General features: G+C 39.0%; 1 protein-coding gene across 1 annotated transcript; it reads right to left on the bottom strand.

The window, feature by feature from the left end:
* Positions 1 to 988: 988 nt before the first annotated feature.
* LOC101946402 (keratin, type I cytoskeletal 12) lies at positions 989 to 8234 on the bottom strand. The gene is made up of 8 exons (XM_024100778.3): positions 7522 to 8234; positions 6820 to 6902; positions 6394 to 6550; positions 4873 to 5034; positions 4647 to 4772; positions 4023 to 4240; positions 3129 to 3220; positions 989 to 1993 (listed from the first exon to the last, which is right to left on the bottom strand). Exons 1-8 carry the CDS (start codon positions 8122 to 8124, stop codon positions 1896 to 1898), a joined length of 1539 nt encoding a protein of 512 aa, XP_023956546.1. The 5' UTR covers positions 8125 to 8234; the 3' UTR covers positions 989 to 1895.
* Between the last annotated feature and the right edge of the window lie 6443 nt (positions 8235 to 14677).

Genomic DNA, 14677 nt, shown 5'->3' with positions numbered 1-14677 from the left:
CTGTGAAGGTATCCAATAGAACACACCTGTAAAATCACTGAAATCACTACCGATTCCTCTCCCCTTGCATGCAAGTTTAAGATTTTTGTTCATTTTCAGATTTGATTGTGAACCCTCATCTGGATAGACCTATGCTTTTCAGATAGCTTCATTGAAATCAATGGGACTATTTGAGAAGTAAGATTCTGTTCTGTGGAACACAATCTGTCTCATACCTTTGTTTCAGGTGAGATGCTTTTTAATAGTTACTTAAGTGTTGTGATTAAAAAGTGAAACATATTTGAAAAGTTTGTTTTGTGAACTCCCAATAGATGGCATCGAAGAATAAAATCTGGCTGGTAATTGGTTATGATATTATACTTTGAAACATAGATAGACTATCTATCTACTCTCAAACACTCTTTTCATTTTCAGTAAGTGTACAAGCATGGCCATTCTTGATTCTGCAGACAGAATGTTTATTTTAAATGTCTTTCTCGATTGTGGCAGTAACAGTTTGGCTAATTTTGCCCTTCATGAGTCACTCATTTTCTGATTTCAGGTGCAGTGGGTTCTGCCAACATGAAACTCCATTGCTGGCAAATGGGGAATGCCATGTCATATACACTGGCTGTTCCCATCTCATGCCCCAGCAAGCTATTTATGTCATGCTCACCATCCTTTAACAAACCACACCATGACAAGTCACTGCTTTTAGAGAATGTTCCCTGTGATAGTATCTCGGTCATTATCATGTCATTCATTGCTAACTCTGGATCATACTTTTAGGCAGAACACTATGTGTAAATGCTCTATTATAGTTGCTTGTGTATTCATTAATGAAGCACTTTTGACATTGCGTCTCAGTTTTCTGTTGTGCTACTCAAGGTATTCAGTAAAATTTACAGTTGTTCATGAAGTCTGACTGCTGTTATGGAGTCCCCTAGTGTAATGTGCCCTGTATTCTGGGCTATTGGAGCAGCTGAGTCATATTAATAATAATTATGAGTAATAATTATTTTATATCACCACAATACATGTTCATGATGCTTTACAAAATACAGAATAAAGCAGTTCCACTCCAGCAAACTTACAGTCTAAGTCATACATGTTCTTCATTTGGAAGCATTATGTTGAATTAATTGTGACTGATTAATGAAATTTATTTTCCTAAATGTTCTTAGTGCCCCAGTAGTAAAATCACTAATATGAAGCTTCCTTTATTATGTTTAGGTTAAGGTTTTAAAATAAAGTCTCATCTACAACATTTGTGCTCTAGAGTGTGTTGGGTGGTTCCAACTGGAAAAAAATTAGGCAACAAGAGACTGTATTTGCATTTCATAATAAATGCATCTTGATACTCCGGTTTGTTACAGAGTATGGTATTTAAATTGTGCAACATCAAATATTGCTTTGATCACAAACTTAAACAGTGCTTGAATGTAATGTTCTTGTTTCAGGTACAAACACTCTTTCTTAAATGAGGATTAAAATTACAAACATACTCACACAAATTGTATGATAAAGCAAGGTACTGAACAGAAAAAAGTATATGGTCAGTAACTAGAGTTCTAAAGTTATGATAGCACCTCTCAAAGAGTACTCATATTTTAAAAGCTTGTTTATTCCTTTTTTATTGGTCAAAAACTGTATATGGGGTTTAAAATTTTGAAAAGTAATAAAGACAAGTATAATTTGAAATAGAATGTTTATTGCATTACCAAACTTCAGAGGTTCAGAAATTTATTTTAGTTTTGTATAAAAGAATCCTAGTCATCAAATCAAAAGAAAAAGAAGGCAACATGTACTCATCGCTTCAGACAAAAGAATAGAGATCCAAAGTGATGTCTCTTCATTGGGATGCTTGTCAACGAAACAATCTAATGACTGGATCCTCTGCAGTGTCATGCTGTTGCTTACATCTTCTCTTCAATTTCCTTTACATGGGATGAGACAACTTTACCATCCACCACCTCCTCAACAATTGTTTTGATCTTTCTGGTTTTGGTTGGATCTAAACAGTAATAAAAAAGAGTTAGTTTATGAAAGTATTAATGTTATTAAAAAACCCCTCCAAATGCAGAATGGAATTTGGAATGCTGCCTAAGGAATGACAGGGATGTCAAAATAAGCACTAAGCTAAATGTCTATTGGGCAACTGTGCTTACAATGCTTCCATATGCTTGTGAGACATGGACAACATATAGTCAACACATTAAGAAACTTGATCAATTACATATGCTCTGTCTTTGGTCTGTTTGCAGGGTCAAATGGTATGACAGGATTCCCAATATCAAATTCCTTAATCATTGTTGGATGTCCATCATTCAAAGCACACTCAGTTCAGCTGCTTTGGACTAGGCATTTCGTTCGTATGGCCAACTCGAGAAAAGCCAATGCCATATTTTATGGTCAGCTAAAGCAAGGCACCCATTCTCATGGTGGCCAGTACAAACAATATAAGGACATACTGAACTCAAACTTGAAAGCATGTTGGGATGACCCCAGCAACTAGGAAGCAACAGTCGATTCCAGAGCAAGATGACGGCAGATTTGTCATGTCGCCATTCACCACTTTGAAGCAAGACACATTAACAGCTTATATGAAAAACATGGCGAATAATATGAAATATGATAAAATAAAATAAAAAGCAAAATATGAAAAAAGCAAGGATACAACAGCTTGCAATAGTCAAGAACAGGCTTTTCTGTCCCACATATAACTGTGTTTGTGGTTCTCACATTGGTCTGACCTCGCATATATGTGTGTGTTTGCTGAATCTTCGTACGTTGACACTGATATTGACATCAGACTCCATCAATTAAAGTTATAAAGCAGAATTATACACACAGATAACTAGTTATGTCCTTAATCCTTTTAAAATTAAAGATTAAAGTTTCTTGTCATAATGAACTTTACAGTGTAGTGGAACAGAATGGCATTTACTAATTTAGTTACAGCAATTGTTTTATAAAATCATTTTAACTGGGTATTTCCTCCCCCATACAGACATTAACGACAATTTTACATCTACAGTTCACAGTACTTAGTAGTATATACACACAAATCTAATCATCAGTTGAAGTTAAATGCTCAGGGTCAATGGGCACTTGCAAAAATAAATGTTATCCCAGGAGAGACAACTCACCATTAGAAGAATCCAGTGATTGTGTTTGTGATTTGGAAACTGTCAAGGATGAACTTTCAAATGAACCTCCTTGTCCCCCAGCAAATCCATTTCTGCAAAGAAATCACAGATACACATCACACAATAGTTGTCAGGATCAGGAGTATAGAGCAGCAAGTTTTTGTTTGTTTGTTTGTTTTTTTAAATCCTGGATAAGTCAGGAATAAGTTCTCTCTGATTTCTTCTTTTTTAAAATACTGAAATCATCAGCATCATGGGTGAGAACTTTACTTTAAAAAAAATCATTATATTATCCTGCTTCGATTAGTCAGTACAATTGCAACACTGCCAGGTCAATTCTTACCAGACTACCAAACGTATTAGCTGAAAAGGACAATTTATTTAACTTCAAAAACATATATGATTACATCTACTTCAACATTTTCTTAAGTCATTGGTCTGGTAATTTTGCAGGAACTCCATGAAAAACAAAATTTCTGGCATGAAATGGCCCAAAACAAAATAAATTTTGTGTGAACAGTCTCATTACTTTTACACAGGTTTAATTCTGTCATATCTTAGTTAAGCCCTGAAATTCCATGTCTCTCTAATTCAGGCTAACGCACACTAACTCCAGTCACATTCAAGGAGTGACTTAAATATAGGATAGAATTGCTGATTCTCCTTAAGTGGTTTCTATATTTAAAAAGAGCTATAACTTTAATCATTACAGGATCTTTTACAACCAACAAATGTATTGTTGAAATATGTGTGTGTCATAGGCCTTACTTTCTGTTGGTTTGTGGACCACCAGTCTGCACCATTCCTACTTCCTTGGAATTCACATTGAAAGCTTGTGAAATTCACCATGGGAATGAGTAAAAAGGGAGTTTTCAATTTCAGTTCTTTACTTACCCAAACTCCCCATCTAGCAGGCGACGGTAGGTCTCAATCTCCATTTCCAGCCGGGTCTTGATGTCCAGGAGTTGCTGATACTCTGCATTCTGGCGCTCCATATCAGCCCTGACCTGGAAAAGCTGGGACTCCAGATTCCCAATCTGAAGCTGTATTTGTGAGAGTTGAGCACAGTAACTTGCTTCTGTTTCTGCCAATGTGTCTTCAAGGGATTTTTTCTGCATAAAAAGATATGTTACTGATTAAGTGTAGTCTATGAATGGGGAGAAGAAAACAATTTAATAATTAGGAAGAAAAGTGAGCTAAAATGATGGAGAGAAGTGGTATTCTTTCTCATGCTGTATAGTGAAATATTTAAAAATTTTCTTAGAATGAAATATTAATTTGTAGAATTCCTGCTTTGGCTTCTTATTTAATATGTAATCCTGTTTTTTGCTGTACCCAGTCATAACAATCTATTTGTTTTATAATGCATTACTTGCAATTCAAGTATTCCAGATATTACTGGAGTTTATGGACTAAAAAGAACACAGAGTTCCCTGGGATAATTAAACGTTAATCTTAAATAGCAGTATATCTGAAATTGGAAAAGCTACTCCGAGTAGCAGCTGTCTGTGAGCATACCATGGCAAGTTGAGACTGTAGTTCAATTTCCAAGCCCTGAAGAATGCGTCTTAGATCTGTGATTTCACTTTTTCCTGATTGAAGCTGTTCAGTGTTGGTGGAGATTTCCCTTTTCAGTTCCATGCTCTGAAATATCAAGGAAAAATAGAATGTAATTCAGCTACTACAAATGTTTTTCCTATATTTAACTAGGTTTGGCTGAATTGGTTAGCTCTAAGATGTTTACTTTTTCATTGAACCATGCTTCAGCCTCTTTACGGTTCTGTTCAGCAATGACTTCATACTGTCCTCTCATGTCATTCAGAAGCTTGGTCAGATCAATTCCTGGAGCAGCATCCATTTCAACACTGACTTGGCCAGTGGCATTACCTTGGAAACCTTGAAGTTCCTAGAAGGGTAAAAGGAAATAAAACTGTTTCAGTATAATAATGAACAAAATGATCAGCTCTAAATTATGTATAAAGAAAAGTGTATGATTCAAGATCCCTTTAATTCAATATTAAACCTTCCTAGTCTAAACTAATCTACCACTATCTGTACTGTTAAATTTACCCTGTTTTAAATATGAATATCTTTTCACTGTATCACAGCAACCTCAGCAATTCATATCTACAATCTTGCCATTTCAATTTTTACATCTTTTGTGGACATTTCTAAATTACAGAGAAGTCATCTCTTCCCCACCCAGTGTCCTAGGCTATTAGTAAAAAATCACTGAAGGAAAAGATAGGGTACTAGTTTAATTGACTTTCACAGGTTCCTCTGGTTCATTTCGGTATTAGCTTTCAACTTGAGAGAAAACTTATCCTTGGTGGGAAAGATATTTTTCATACATTATTTTATATTTCATACAGTTTTGCCACATCTGTTGAAAATGCATGTAAACATCCATTGTATCAAAATAATACATCGGGCTGATTTTCATGATACTTTGTAAAAGAATATGAAAAGATCTTGCAAACCAGTTTCATTTCATTCATCACTGAATAGACTGACAAAAAACTAAGAAGAGCTGTTGTGATGAAGTGATAGCAAGAGTTAAAAATGTGTTGCATACTAGTGGAAGCAAATATGCTGACAGTTCAGTGTCCTGTACATTTCCAGAATAAACCCAGAAACTCAGGAGCAGCTGGAAAGAAAACATGTTGCTGCCTACCCAAAGGCAAAAGGTAAATAATTGAACTTTGCAAAACCCAAACTAAACAGAATGTAACATGCTGGTGCATTTTAAAGGGCTTTTGCACCTGATGTTTTTTTAAAGCCCAGAAAAGTAATCAAAAGATGCAGTCGTAAGCTTTTTCCATTCTTACATGGCAGATCCAAGCCTACTTAATTCTTTTTCAATAAAGTAGTTAGGCCAAGATGGGTGTGGCAAAGATACAGCTATCTCTTGTCCCTACACAGAGAGGCCTTAAACAAAGCATATATTATTGGGAAAATTGCTTATTATATTACTGGAGGTGAATCTGAGAAAACCAGTAATACTAGCACCATTAAATGCTCACAGTTTGTCTCTTTGTCTGCCTCTTTCTGTGTGTCTCTCTCCCCCCTATTCCTTGATTGAACTGAAGACAAACAAACAAACAAAAACCCAACAACAAAAAGAGCTCTTTCACAGGATAAAAAAAAAAAATCAGAGAAAAGACTGACATTGCACATCTCATCTCCTTTTTTCTAGTACATTTTGAGTTTTACTATTAATCAATTTTTGAGAAAACTGCAATACTGAAGCAAAAAATCTGTCTACCTCCTCATGGTTCTTCTTGAGGTAAGCCAGCTCCTCATTCAGGCTTTCTATCTGCATCTCTAGATCAGCTCTGGTCAAAGTCAGCTCATCCAGAACTCTACGCAGACCATTGATATCAGCCTCCACACTCTGGCGAAGGGCTGCTTCATTCTCATACCTTAAAAGAAATCATAAACCAGGTTTTTGTACCATAAATGGGATCAGTGTAACCCATACAAATAAAAATAACATAACTGTTTTTTACTAGATGGTTACATCTTTTACTACCACTTCAAAACCAATGTATTATGATTATGATTGTTATTAAATTGTACAAGAATGTTTCATTTACGTTTTCTAAGAGAAATATCTGAAAATCGCTGAATTGATTTGGAATTTTTAAATAAAACATTTATAATGGGTTTCATAATAGTACTCTCTGCTTACTTCAGTCTGAAGTCATCAGCAGCCAGTCTGGCATTATCAATCTGCAAAACGATCCTGGCATTATCAATAGAGGCATTAATTATCTGGAAAGACAAGCAGGATGCCCAAGGGTGATTCTATAACCTATAGACTTACTGTTCAATATATTTAGTAATATAATAATGCAAGGGACATTCATTAGACTCTTGTACAATATATAACTAAAATATTTAGGACCAGATTCTCGCCTAATGTAAATAAGCAACCAATTTATGCCAGTGAATATCTGGCTCATGGGCTCTAAAGTAGCTTTTCAGATAGTCTCTTTATTGCAGAATGAATAGGATGAAAGAATGTATGAGGTAAAAGAAGTATGAAGGGTATTAACATGAAAACTTTTTTTAACTATCAAGAAGAAAAGTAATAATCTGAGTTAGTATTAGTTAATTTTATCTCTACCTTCTCTTTAATTCAAATGAGGCCAGGTGAGTTAACATCATCAAAAGGAATTTTGCTACACAATTTCAATACATTTGCTATATCTGCACTACAACAAAAATGTTCTTAGTATCAGCACAATATGATAGATGATCATTACAAATAACAGTATCATAGAGAAAATTTGCTGTTAGTTTCTCAAAAGAATTATTGTAATTTTCACCTCGGACAATATTAGGTGAATTTAGATTGTAAAAAGATGAAACAGGTGATTTTTTTTTTTACCTTATTCCTAAGGTCTTCAATTATTGGGTAATATTTGCTATAATCATGGCCAGCTCCAGGGCCACCAGCACCAGGACCATTTTTCTCATACCACTCACGGATTTTATGCTCCAGGTCAGTATTACCCTCCTCCAAAGAATGTACTTTGTTTAAGTAGGCAGCCAGACGGTCATTCAGGTTCTGCATGGTTTCCTTTTCCGTGCCAGAGAGAAGGCCGCCATCACCACCACCGCCAGCACCAAAGCCACCTCCAAAACCAGCGCCTGAGCTGCTACCAAAGCCACCTCCTAAACCTCCACCAAAACCAGCGCCTGAGCCGCTCCCAAAGCCGCCTCCTAAACCTCCGCCAAAGCTACCTCCAAAGCCACCAACTGAGCTGCCACCAAAGCTACCGCCCAAGCCTCCCCCCAAGCTACTACTACCAAACCCCCCACCAAAGCCAGAACTAGAACCAAGCAGAGAAGCAACACCAAAGCCTCCACCAGATCCCCCACCAAAGCCTCCTGCACCACTGGAACTAGATATTCTTACAGATCCCCCACTAAGACCACTCCGGGACGAAAATTGCCGAGATCCTCCCCCTGTACGCACAGAAAGAGCCATTGTGTTCAAGTTGCCCTGATCTAGTGTAACAAGTAGATGAAACAGAGCAGGGTAGCTCAGAGAGCACTTTTAGCCTTTATATACAGAAAGAAATGGGTGTTTCAGTTGTACAGTCCACACCTCCTCAAGCAAAGCATTTCATCTTTTTCTTTTTTTCCCAGCTTAACATCTCCTGACCATACTAAATGATATGTGCAAATCCATATTGTCCATTCATGTGAAAATATATCACCCTCCAGATATTTGTTCTACTAATAAGGGATATGGGTGGAGTAGAGCTAAGCTTTCATTATAATGTTTCATCATGTGCAACTGAGCACAGAAAAGTATCTTTCATTTTAATCGCTCATCCATAGTTTTTTTCTCATTCTAATATTAATCTCCTTTATTATTTGTGGCTGTTCTTGTAGTAATATACCTGAGAGAACCAGTAGAAAGATTCCTTTAATCTCATTATATTTCTCTTTCTGTCACTTGTCACGAAAGAGAAAGAAAAGAACAAAACCATGATTTTCTATAGAAAATCACTAAAGATCGAGCAGAAAGCAATACCAGCACTTAGACACCAATAATAAGTATGGATGGGGAAGAGTTTACAGAGAAATATTTGTGACATATTATACCATCATTTTATATTGGACTCTTTAAAGGTTTTTCCTTTTCTCTAAGTTGTTTGAAAATGATTCAAGACTGTACTGTGTTTGTACTTTATCCCAATGAGAAGGGGGTCTACAGCATACCTGTTTTCTTGGGTATCTAACAGGATTTGATTTGAGTCTCCCTTGTACTACCATCCCAAAGTTATGTATTTATGAATAAAGAAGGAAATATTTTACTACGTCCAAGAGTAATTTTTTAGGAGCACTAATTGTATTATTCACCTACATTAATACTATCTTCCCTAAAGAACTCGTAAATAGACTGGTATATCCTTTTTGTTTTGTTTTTCTTTGAACCGTGTTTCCTTCACAATAAACAGACAACTTATGTAGTAAAACTCCGTAGTGATGGGAGGGAGCGGGGTTGAGTTGGTATACCCGAGCCTTTTTAATATACAGTAACTCCTCAGTTAACATTGTCCTGGTTAACATTAATATGTTGCTAATCTGTTAGGAAACAAGCTCATTGAAAGTTGCGCAATCCTCCCTTATAATCCCAGCTGCCTGCTTTGTCCACTGCATGCAGGATTCTCTGGAAGAGCAGCCCCTCCTTGTGGGGATTAGAACCAGGGGGGGCAGGGGACAGCCCCCCCCATTAGCTCCCCTAAATTCTCTGTAAAGTATCTGGCTCGGCAGCTGCCCAGTAGCAGTTCAGCTGTCCCTCCCCCCACTGCTGTCCTGCTCCTGCCCGGCCCTCTGCCTTGGAGCTGCTCCCGGGAGCTTCCTGCTTGTTGGGGTGGGGGGGAGAGGGGTGCTTTCAGGATGTCCCCCCCACCCCCCGCTCCGTATCCCCTTGCCACAAAGCGGAGGAGGGGGACAGGGCTCAGGGACAGAAAAGAGGAAGCTTGCTGGAAGCTGTTGCTTCCTGTCTGAATTGGTGGATCTGCTTAAAAAGGCAGCATACTTGAAGTGGGGTCAACGTACTTAAAGGGGCAATGCACGTCTCGCTGTCTCACTCATGTGACGAACTGGGACTGTTCTTACTGTGGTCTGTGAATGCTGACAGGGGAGTGTGGCTAGGATAGTCTGCATTGGGGGATGGGAGACTGGCCGACGAATACCTGAGCATGTAACATGAGAACCCAGGAAGGGGTTAGAGGCCAGGTGACACCTTTGCCCGGGAAACTGAACAAAGGCTGTGGGAGGGGTCGCTGAAGGCAGAGTTTCAGGAGCTGGCTGGGGAGCTGGCTGGGAGGCAGACGGGGCTCTGACCTCGCAAGGGGGCTGGGGCGCCCTGGGACCCCAAGATGGACCCAACTGAGGGGGGTCCTGTTATCTGTGCCTGCAAGACCTGTCTTGGACTGTGTTCCTGTCGTCTAAATAAACCTTCTGCTTTACTGGCTGGCTGAGAGTCATGGTGAATCGCAGGAAGCCGGGGGTGCAGGGCCTTGCATCCCCCCACACTCCGTGACAACTCATGCATGCACCCCCCAGCACTTTGGAAGGTCAGCACCTCTGCAGCCCTGCATGTGCTGTCAGGAGGAGGGAGTGCTGCGCTCCAGCTGGATAGTGTGGGCTCATCATCATGTTCAGTTTTTGCAGGGAAGTGTTTGCAGCTACTGCCCTGCATCTATTGTGTTTCCTCCCTCCTGCCTCAGTTCATACAGCCTTGTAGAGTGTGAGGCTACATTAACAACAGCGTATTAACCCGTGAGGGCTCAGCCGAGTGCTAGTTCAACATTTAGCAGCAAGGCATTTCCTGGGAAATATTCTACCCTCTTTCTCCACTACCTCAACCAAGCTTCACTATCATTCATTGCTGTGTACAATATTAAACTGTTTGTTTAAAATTGTTTAAAACTTATACTGTACATAATGTTTTTTGTCTAGTGAAAAAAATTTCTCTGGAACCTATCCCCGCCTATTTACATTAATTCTTATGGGGAAATTGGATTCACTTAACATCATTTCACATAAAGTCACAGTTTTCAGGAACATAATTACAACATTAAGTGAGGAATTACTGTATCTGTAATTGGATATATAATACATTACTGTATCAATTTTATGTTTTAAAAGGAATATAGTTCTTGAAAATTTCTGTCATGCATATGTTTTTAAATCTGGACTAAAAAATTGCAGGCTTCTCCAACCAGCATTTAAAATTAGGAAAAAAGGATATATTAAAAAAATCATACAGAAAGTTCAATAAGAGGTAATACACATGACATATACAAAAAGTTTCTATTGTCAAACTGAAATCACCTTTGTTTCTTTTATATAATTTGTTAATATCCCAAAGTCGGGGCACTAATCTCTTGGGTGGCTGATGGTCATTTTCTCTTATGACTGGAGCTTGGTGAAAATTTTAGACTGAAACTTTTTGACAAAAAAATGTGGATTCAGTGACACCAAAACATTTTGTGAATTAATGTTAATTTTGCCTAGTTGTTTCCATTAAAAAAATTCAAAAAATCAAAACAATTCACTGAAAATTTCAGTAAATGTTCTTTTTCGTTTGACCTGAAAATAATAAAAATAATAGTAAGTATTTATTAGTATTTATTATTGTTTATTTTATTAAATATATTATTTTAATTGCCACTGAACCAAAATCCATTATTTTCCTAGCTCTACTTATGACAGTGGACTTAAAAGGGGAGGAGATACCCCAGGAACTGCTGTTTGGGGGCCTTGGGAACTTTCAAACTTCATTAATAATGACATCATCGGCCCATTTGTCATGGGGGCAATTATTAGGTAGCACTGTCTCTTTGCCTCAATTTTTCATCTTGCAGCATGAAAGTCCAACAAATGAATGTCCCTTAACACACCACTCTCCTTTCCCTCCATGGCACCTCACTCACAGTTGGTAGTCCTTGGTTAGTGAAGACCCAGAGTTCAGAGGTGTTCATGGGTGGGGGTAGGGGCCTTGGGCAATGCCTCTGCTGTTGCTGTCCTCTGCTGCCATTGGCTGCCATCCCGCTGCCTCTTTCTGCTGTGACATCACATTCTGAGGTTCCACCACTAACCCAGCTCTCAGTGATTTCAGCAGATAGTAGGAATCTCACTGCCAGTGCAGTTTCTGGGTTGCCTTTCTCTGTCCCTACACAAAGTCTAAGTCTAAGGCTTAGACCCTAGACTTGCTCAGCAATCAGGGCAGCTCTAGGAATCACCAGCTGGAAACAAGGGCTCTTAATTGAGTCTAATCAGCTCTGTCATTAAATGCTGGTGAAGGATAGGCCAAATGGTGTCTAGGACTCTCTAGGCAGCAGCCACACCACCACTAGGAACAACTGTTCCCACTCAGTGTCATCTTCCCTGGGATTTGGCATCCCTACCCCCTGCTTAGCAACAAGGTTCAGTTTAGGGTGATCCCCTCAATCAGGGCATGTTAAGCACAGTTCTGCTGCCCTTTACTTGTACAATAAGGATAACAAAATTTCATTACTCCTGCATTCAAATACTAGAGTGATTTGTAACCCTGCTCCTGCTGCCTGACTAAGACTTCCTGGTATCCCAACTTTGCCCCTCTTCTTGACCCTGATCTGCCCCATGACCTGTCTCAGACTCTGATAACCTGAGTCTCCCTGCTTCCTGACACATGGCTTGGTCTGCCCTCTGGCTTGTCTTGGACTCTGATCTCCTGTCAACTTGACTCTCGGTCTGCCCTTTGGCCTATCTCAGATTCTGGTCCATGGATATCCAGATCTGGCCTGCCTCCTGGCTCCCAACTGCTGCTTTGATCACTAGGTCAGACCGCCTATGTCCTGGTCAATGACACTAAGCACTCTAGACCTAACAAAGGGCTATTGGTAAATCTCATTAGACAGCAAAGCACAGACAAAATCCACCTTCATTACTGATTTAGGACTTTTTGAATTCAAAGTGTTACCTTTTGGGTTAATTAATGCACGAGCCATCTTTTAGAGGCTCGATAATCAAGTGTTAAACAGGTTACAAGACTTTGTATAGGTTTATATGGATGACATTGCAATATTTAGCAATTCTTTGTCAGGTTATAAAAATCTCTTGGGAATTGTGCTGACAAAATTCAGAGATGCAAGTCCCACCGTGAAAGTGTCAAAATGTAAAATAGGAGCAATCAAAGACCCTTATTTAGGACACTGGGAAGGAAGTGGCCAAGTTTCCCCAGATCCTTTGAAAGCGGAATCCATAGTTAACTGGCCTATAGCCAAGACTAAAAAGCAAGACCAGTCATTCATTGGCTTGGCTAGCTACTGCTGCTGATTTGTAAATGGTTTCAGTGACATTGTGTCTGCTTATCACAGAGTTGTGCAAAAAGACAAGACTCAACAAAATAGCCTAGATGGCAGCCTCTCAGAAAGATTTCAACGAGGAAAAGAAAATCCCGTCAGGAAATCCTGTCCTGACTAGTCCAGATTTTGAAAATATGTTAGAACTGTCTATGTATCTATTTGTTTACATGTACCTTTGAGTATTGTTGAGTATATTTGAGGGATAAAAATAAGTAGCATAAATTTGATGCAGGGAAAGTTAATTAGAGGTGAAAAGAGACGTTCTTTTAAACTTGGCTTAGCATATTTTGGCTAGAGTATGGTGAATGGTTGGAACTACAAGGACCACATTAATCTTCACACTCAGCAAAAGCAGGCACCGGTGTGCTGCACAGTATAACACCAGATACACAGATACCATATGTCACATGTCAAGTTTATTACCAGAAGTACAAAGGAAACAATTTTGATAGTTTAAGAAAGATTCAATAACATTAAACTACATGGCTCACGCATCATGCTAAGTCTTTTGTACTTATATGATTACTACAGTTTTATGAAGCTTTTTCATAAATATATAGCGACATCGTAATTGCATATTGCTGAAAATTATTTGTTAATTACTCTTAGAAGATCCATAGTAATTGCTATAATTGTATGTACCATGGTTAAGATAAACAGAAATGATCATGGATTTTTAACAGCACGGCACACTGTGTCTATACACAGTATTCTCTCCCTGAATGGCCCTTATTTGGTAATCAAACTGCCAGTCACCATGTAAGTAAAGAGCTATTAAAGGATATTTGTGCCTTGTAACTTAGTGATGCAAAGCAATTTTTGATTAATGGACAAAAAATGAGGATATAGCATGTTGTTTCCCAGTAGATAACATGGCAGTTTTCTTTCAGCTTGATCCAAGTGCCATTGAAGTAAATAGAAAGCTCCCCACTGGGTCTACACTGCAGAGTTTTGTTGTCAAAAGGCAGCTTTTGGTGATGAAACAGTGGAGGTGTACACACTGCAATGCCACTTTTTTCGATAAAACTCTTCAGTTTCAGCAACAAAATGAAACCACTTCGACGAGAGGCATAAAGCTTTTTGTGGCAAACTTAAAGTGACAAAGCTTCAGTGTAGATGCTGCCATTTGTTATATTGCCATACTGGCCTCTCCCAGTATCCCACAATGCCCGCTGTGACCGCTCTGCTCACCATTTTGAACTCAGCTGCCCTGCAGACATGTACCCCCTCCCCTTTCTTAGCTCCGGGAAGTTCCGACAGCACTACGAATTCAGAGGCAGGCAGGCAGAGGCGTGTGGGTGTCTGTGTCTGTGTGTGTGTGTGTGAGAGAGAGAGAGGGTAGCTGTGTTAGTCTGTGTCCACAAAAACAACAAAGAGTCCGGTGGCACCTTAAAGACTAACAGATTTATTTGGGCATAAGCTTTCATGGGTAAAAAACCCACTTCTTCAGATGCATGGCTTCAGATGCTGGGCTTCTTCAGACACATGCCATGCATCTGAAGAAATAAGGTTTTTTACCCATGAAAGCTTATGCCCAAATAAATCTGTTAGTCTTTAAGGTGTCACCGGACTCCTTGTTGTTTTTGTGTGAGAGAGACTCTGCTGTGCTGTGCAGAGCCAGGGTGGGGGCTGATGTCAGGGGTGTCCCCCTCCCCCGCCTCAGGCCTGGTTGCT

This window comes from Chrysemys picta, chromosome 24, assembly GCF_011386835.1.
Source record: "Chrysemys picta bellii isolate R12L10 chromosome 24, ASM1138683v2, whole genome shotgun sequence".
NCBI lineage: Eukaryota > Metazoa > Chordata > Testudines > Emydidae > Chrysemys > Chrysemys picta.
This window is presented reverse-complemented; position numbering and strand designations above follow the sequence as displayed.

What these genes read in the sequence shown, in the direction of transcription:
- LOC101946402 (XM_024100778.3), bottom strand. Translation starts at nt 8,124, where the DNA reads ATGGCTCTTTCTGTGCGTACAGGGGGAGGATCTCGGCAATTTTCGTCC. An exon ending in CTGCTAGATGGGGAGTTTGG is followed by an intron (nt 3,221 to 4,022) that starts GTAAGTAAAGAA and finishes ATTTCTTTGCAG; the next exon opens with AAATGGATTTGCTGGGGGAC. An exon ending in ATCACTGGATTCTTCTAATG is followed by an intron (nt 1,994 to 3,128) that starts GTGAGTTGTCTC and finishes ATTACTGTTTAG; the next exon opens with ATCCAACCAAAACCAGAAAG.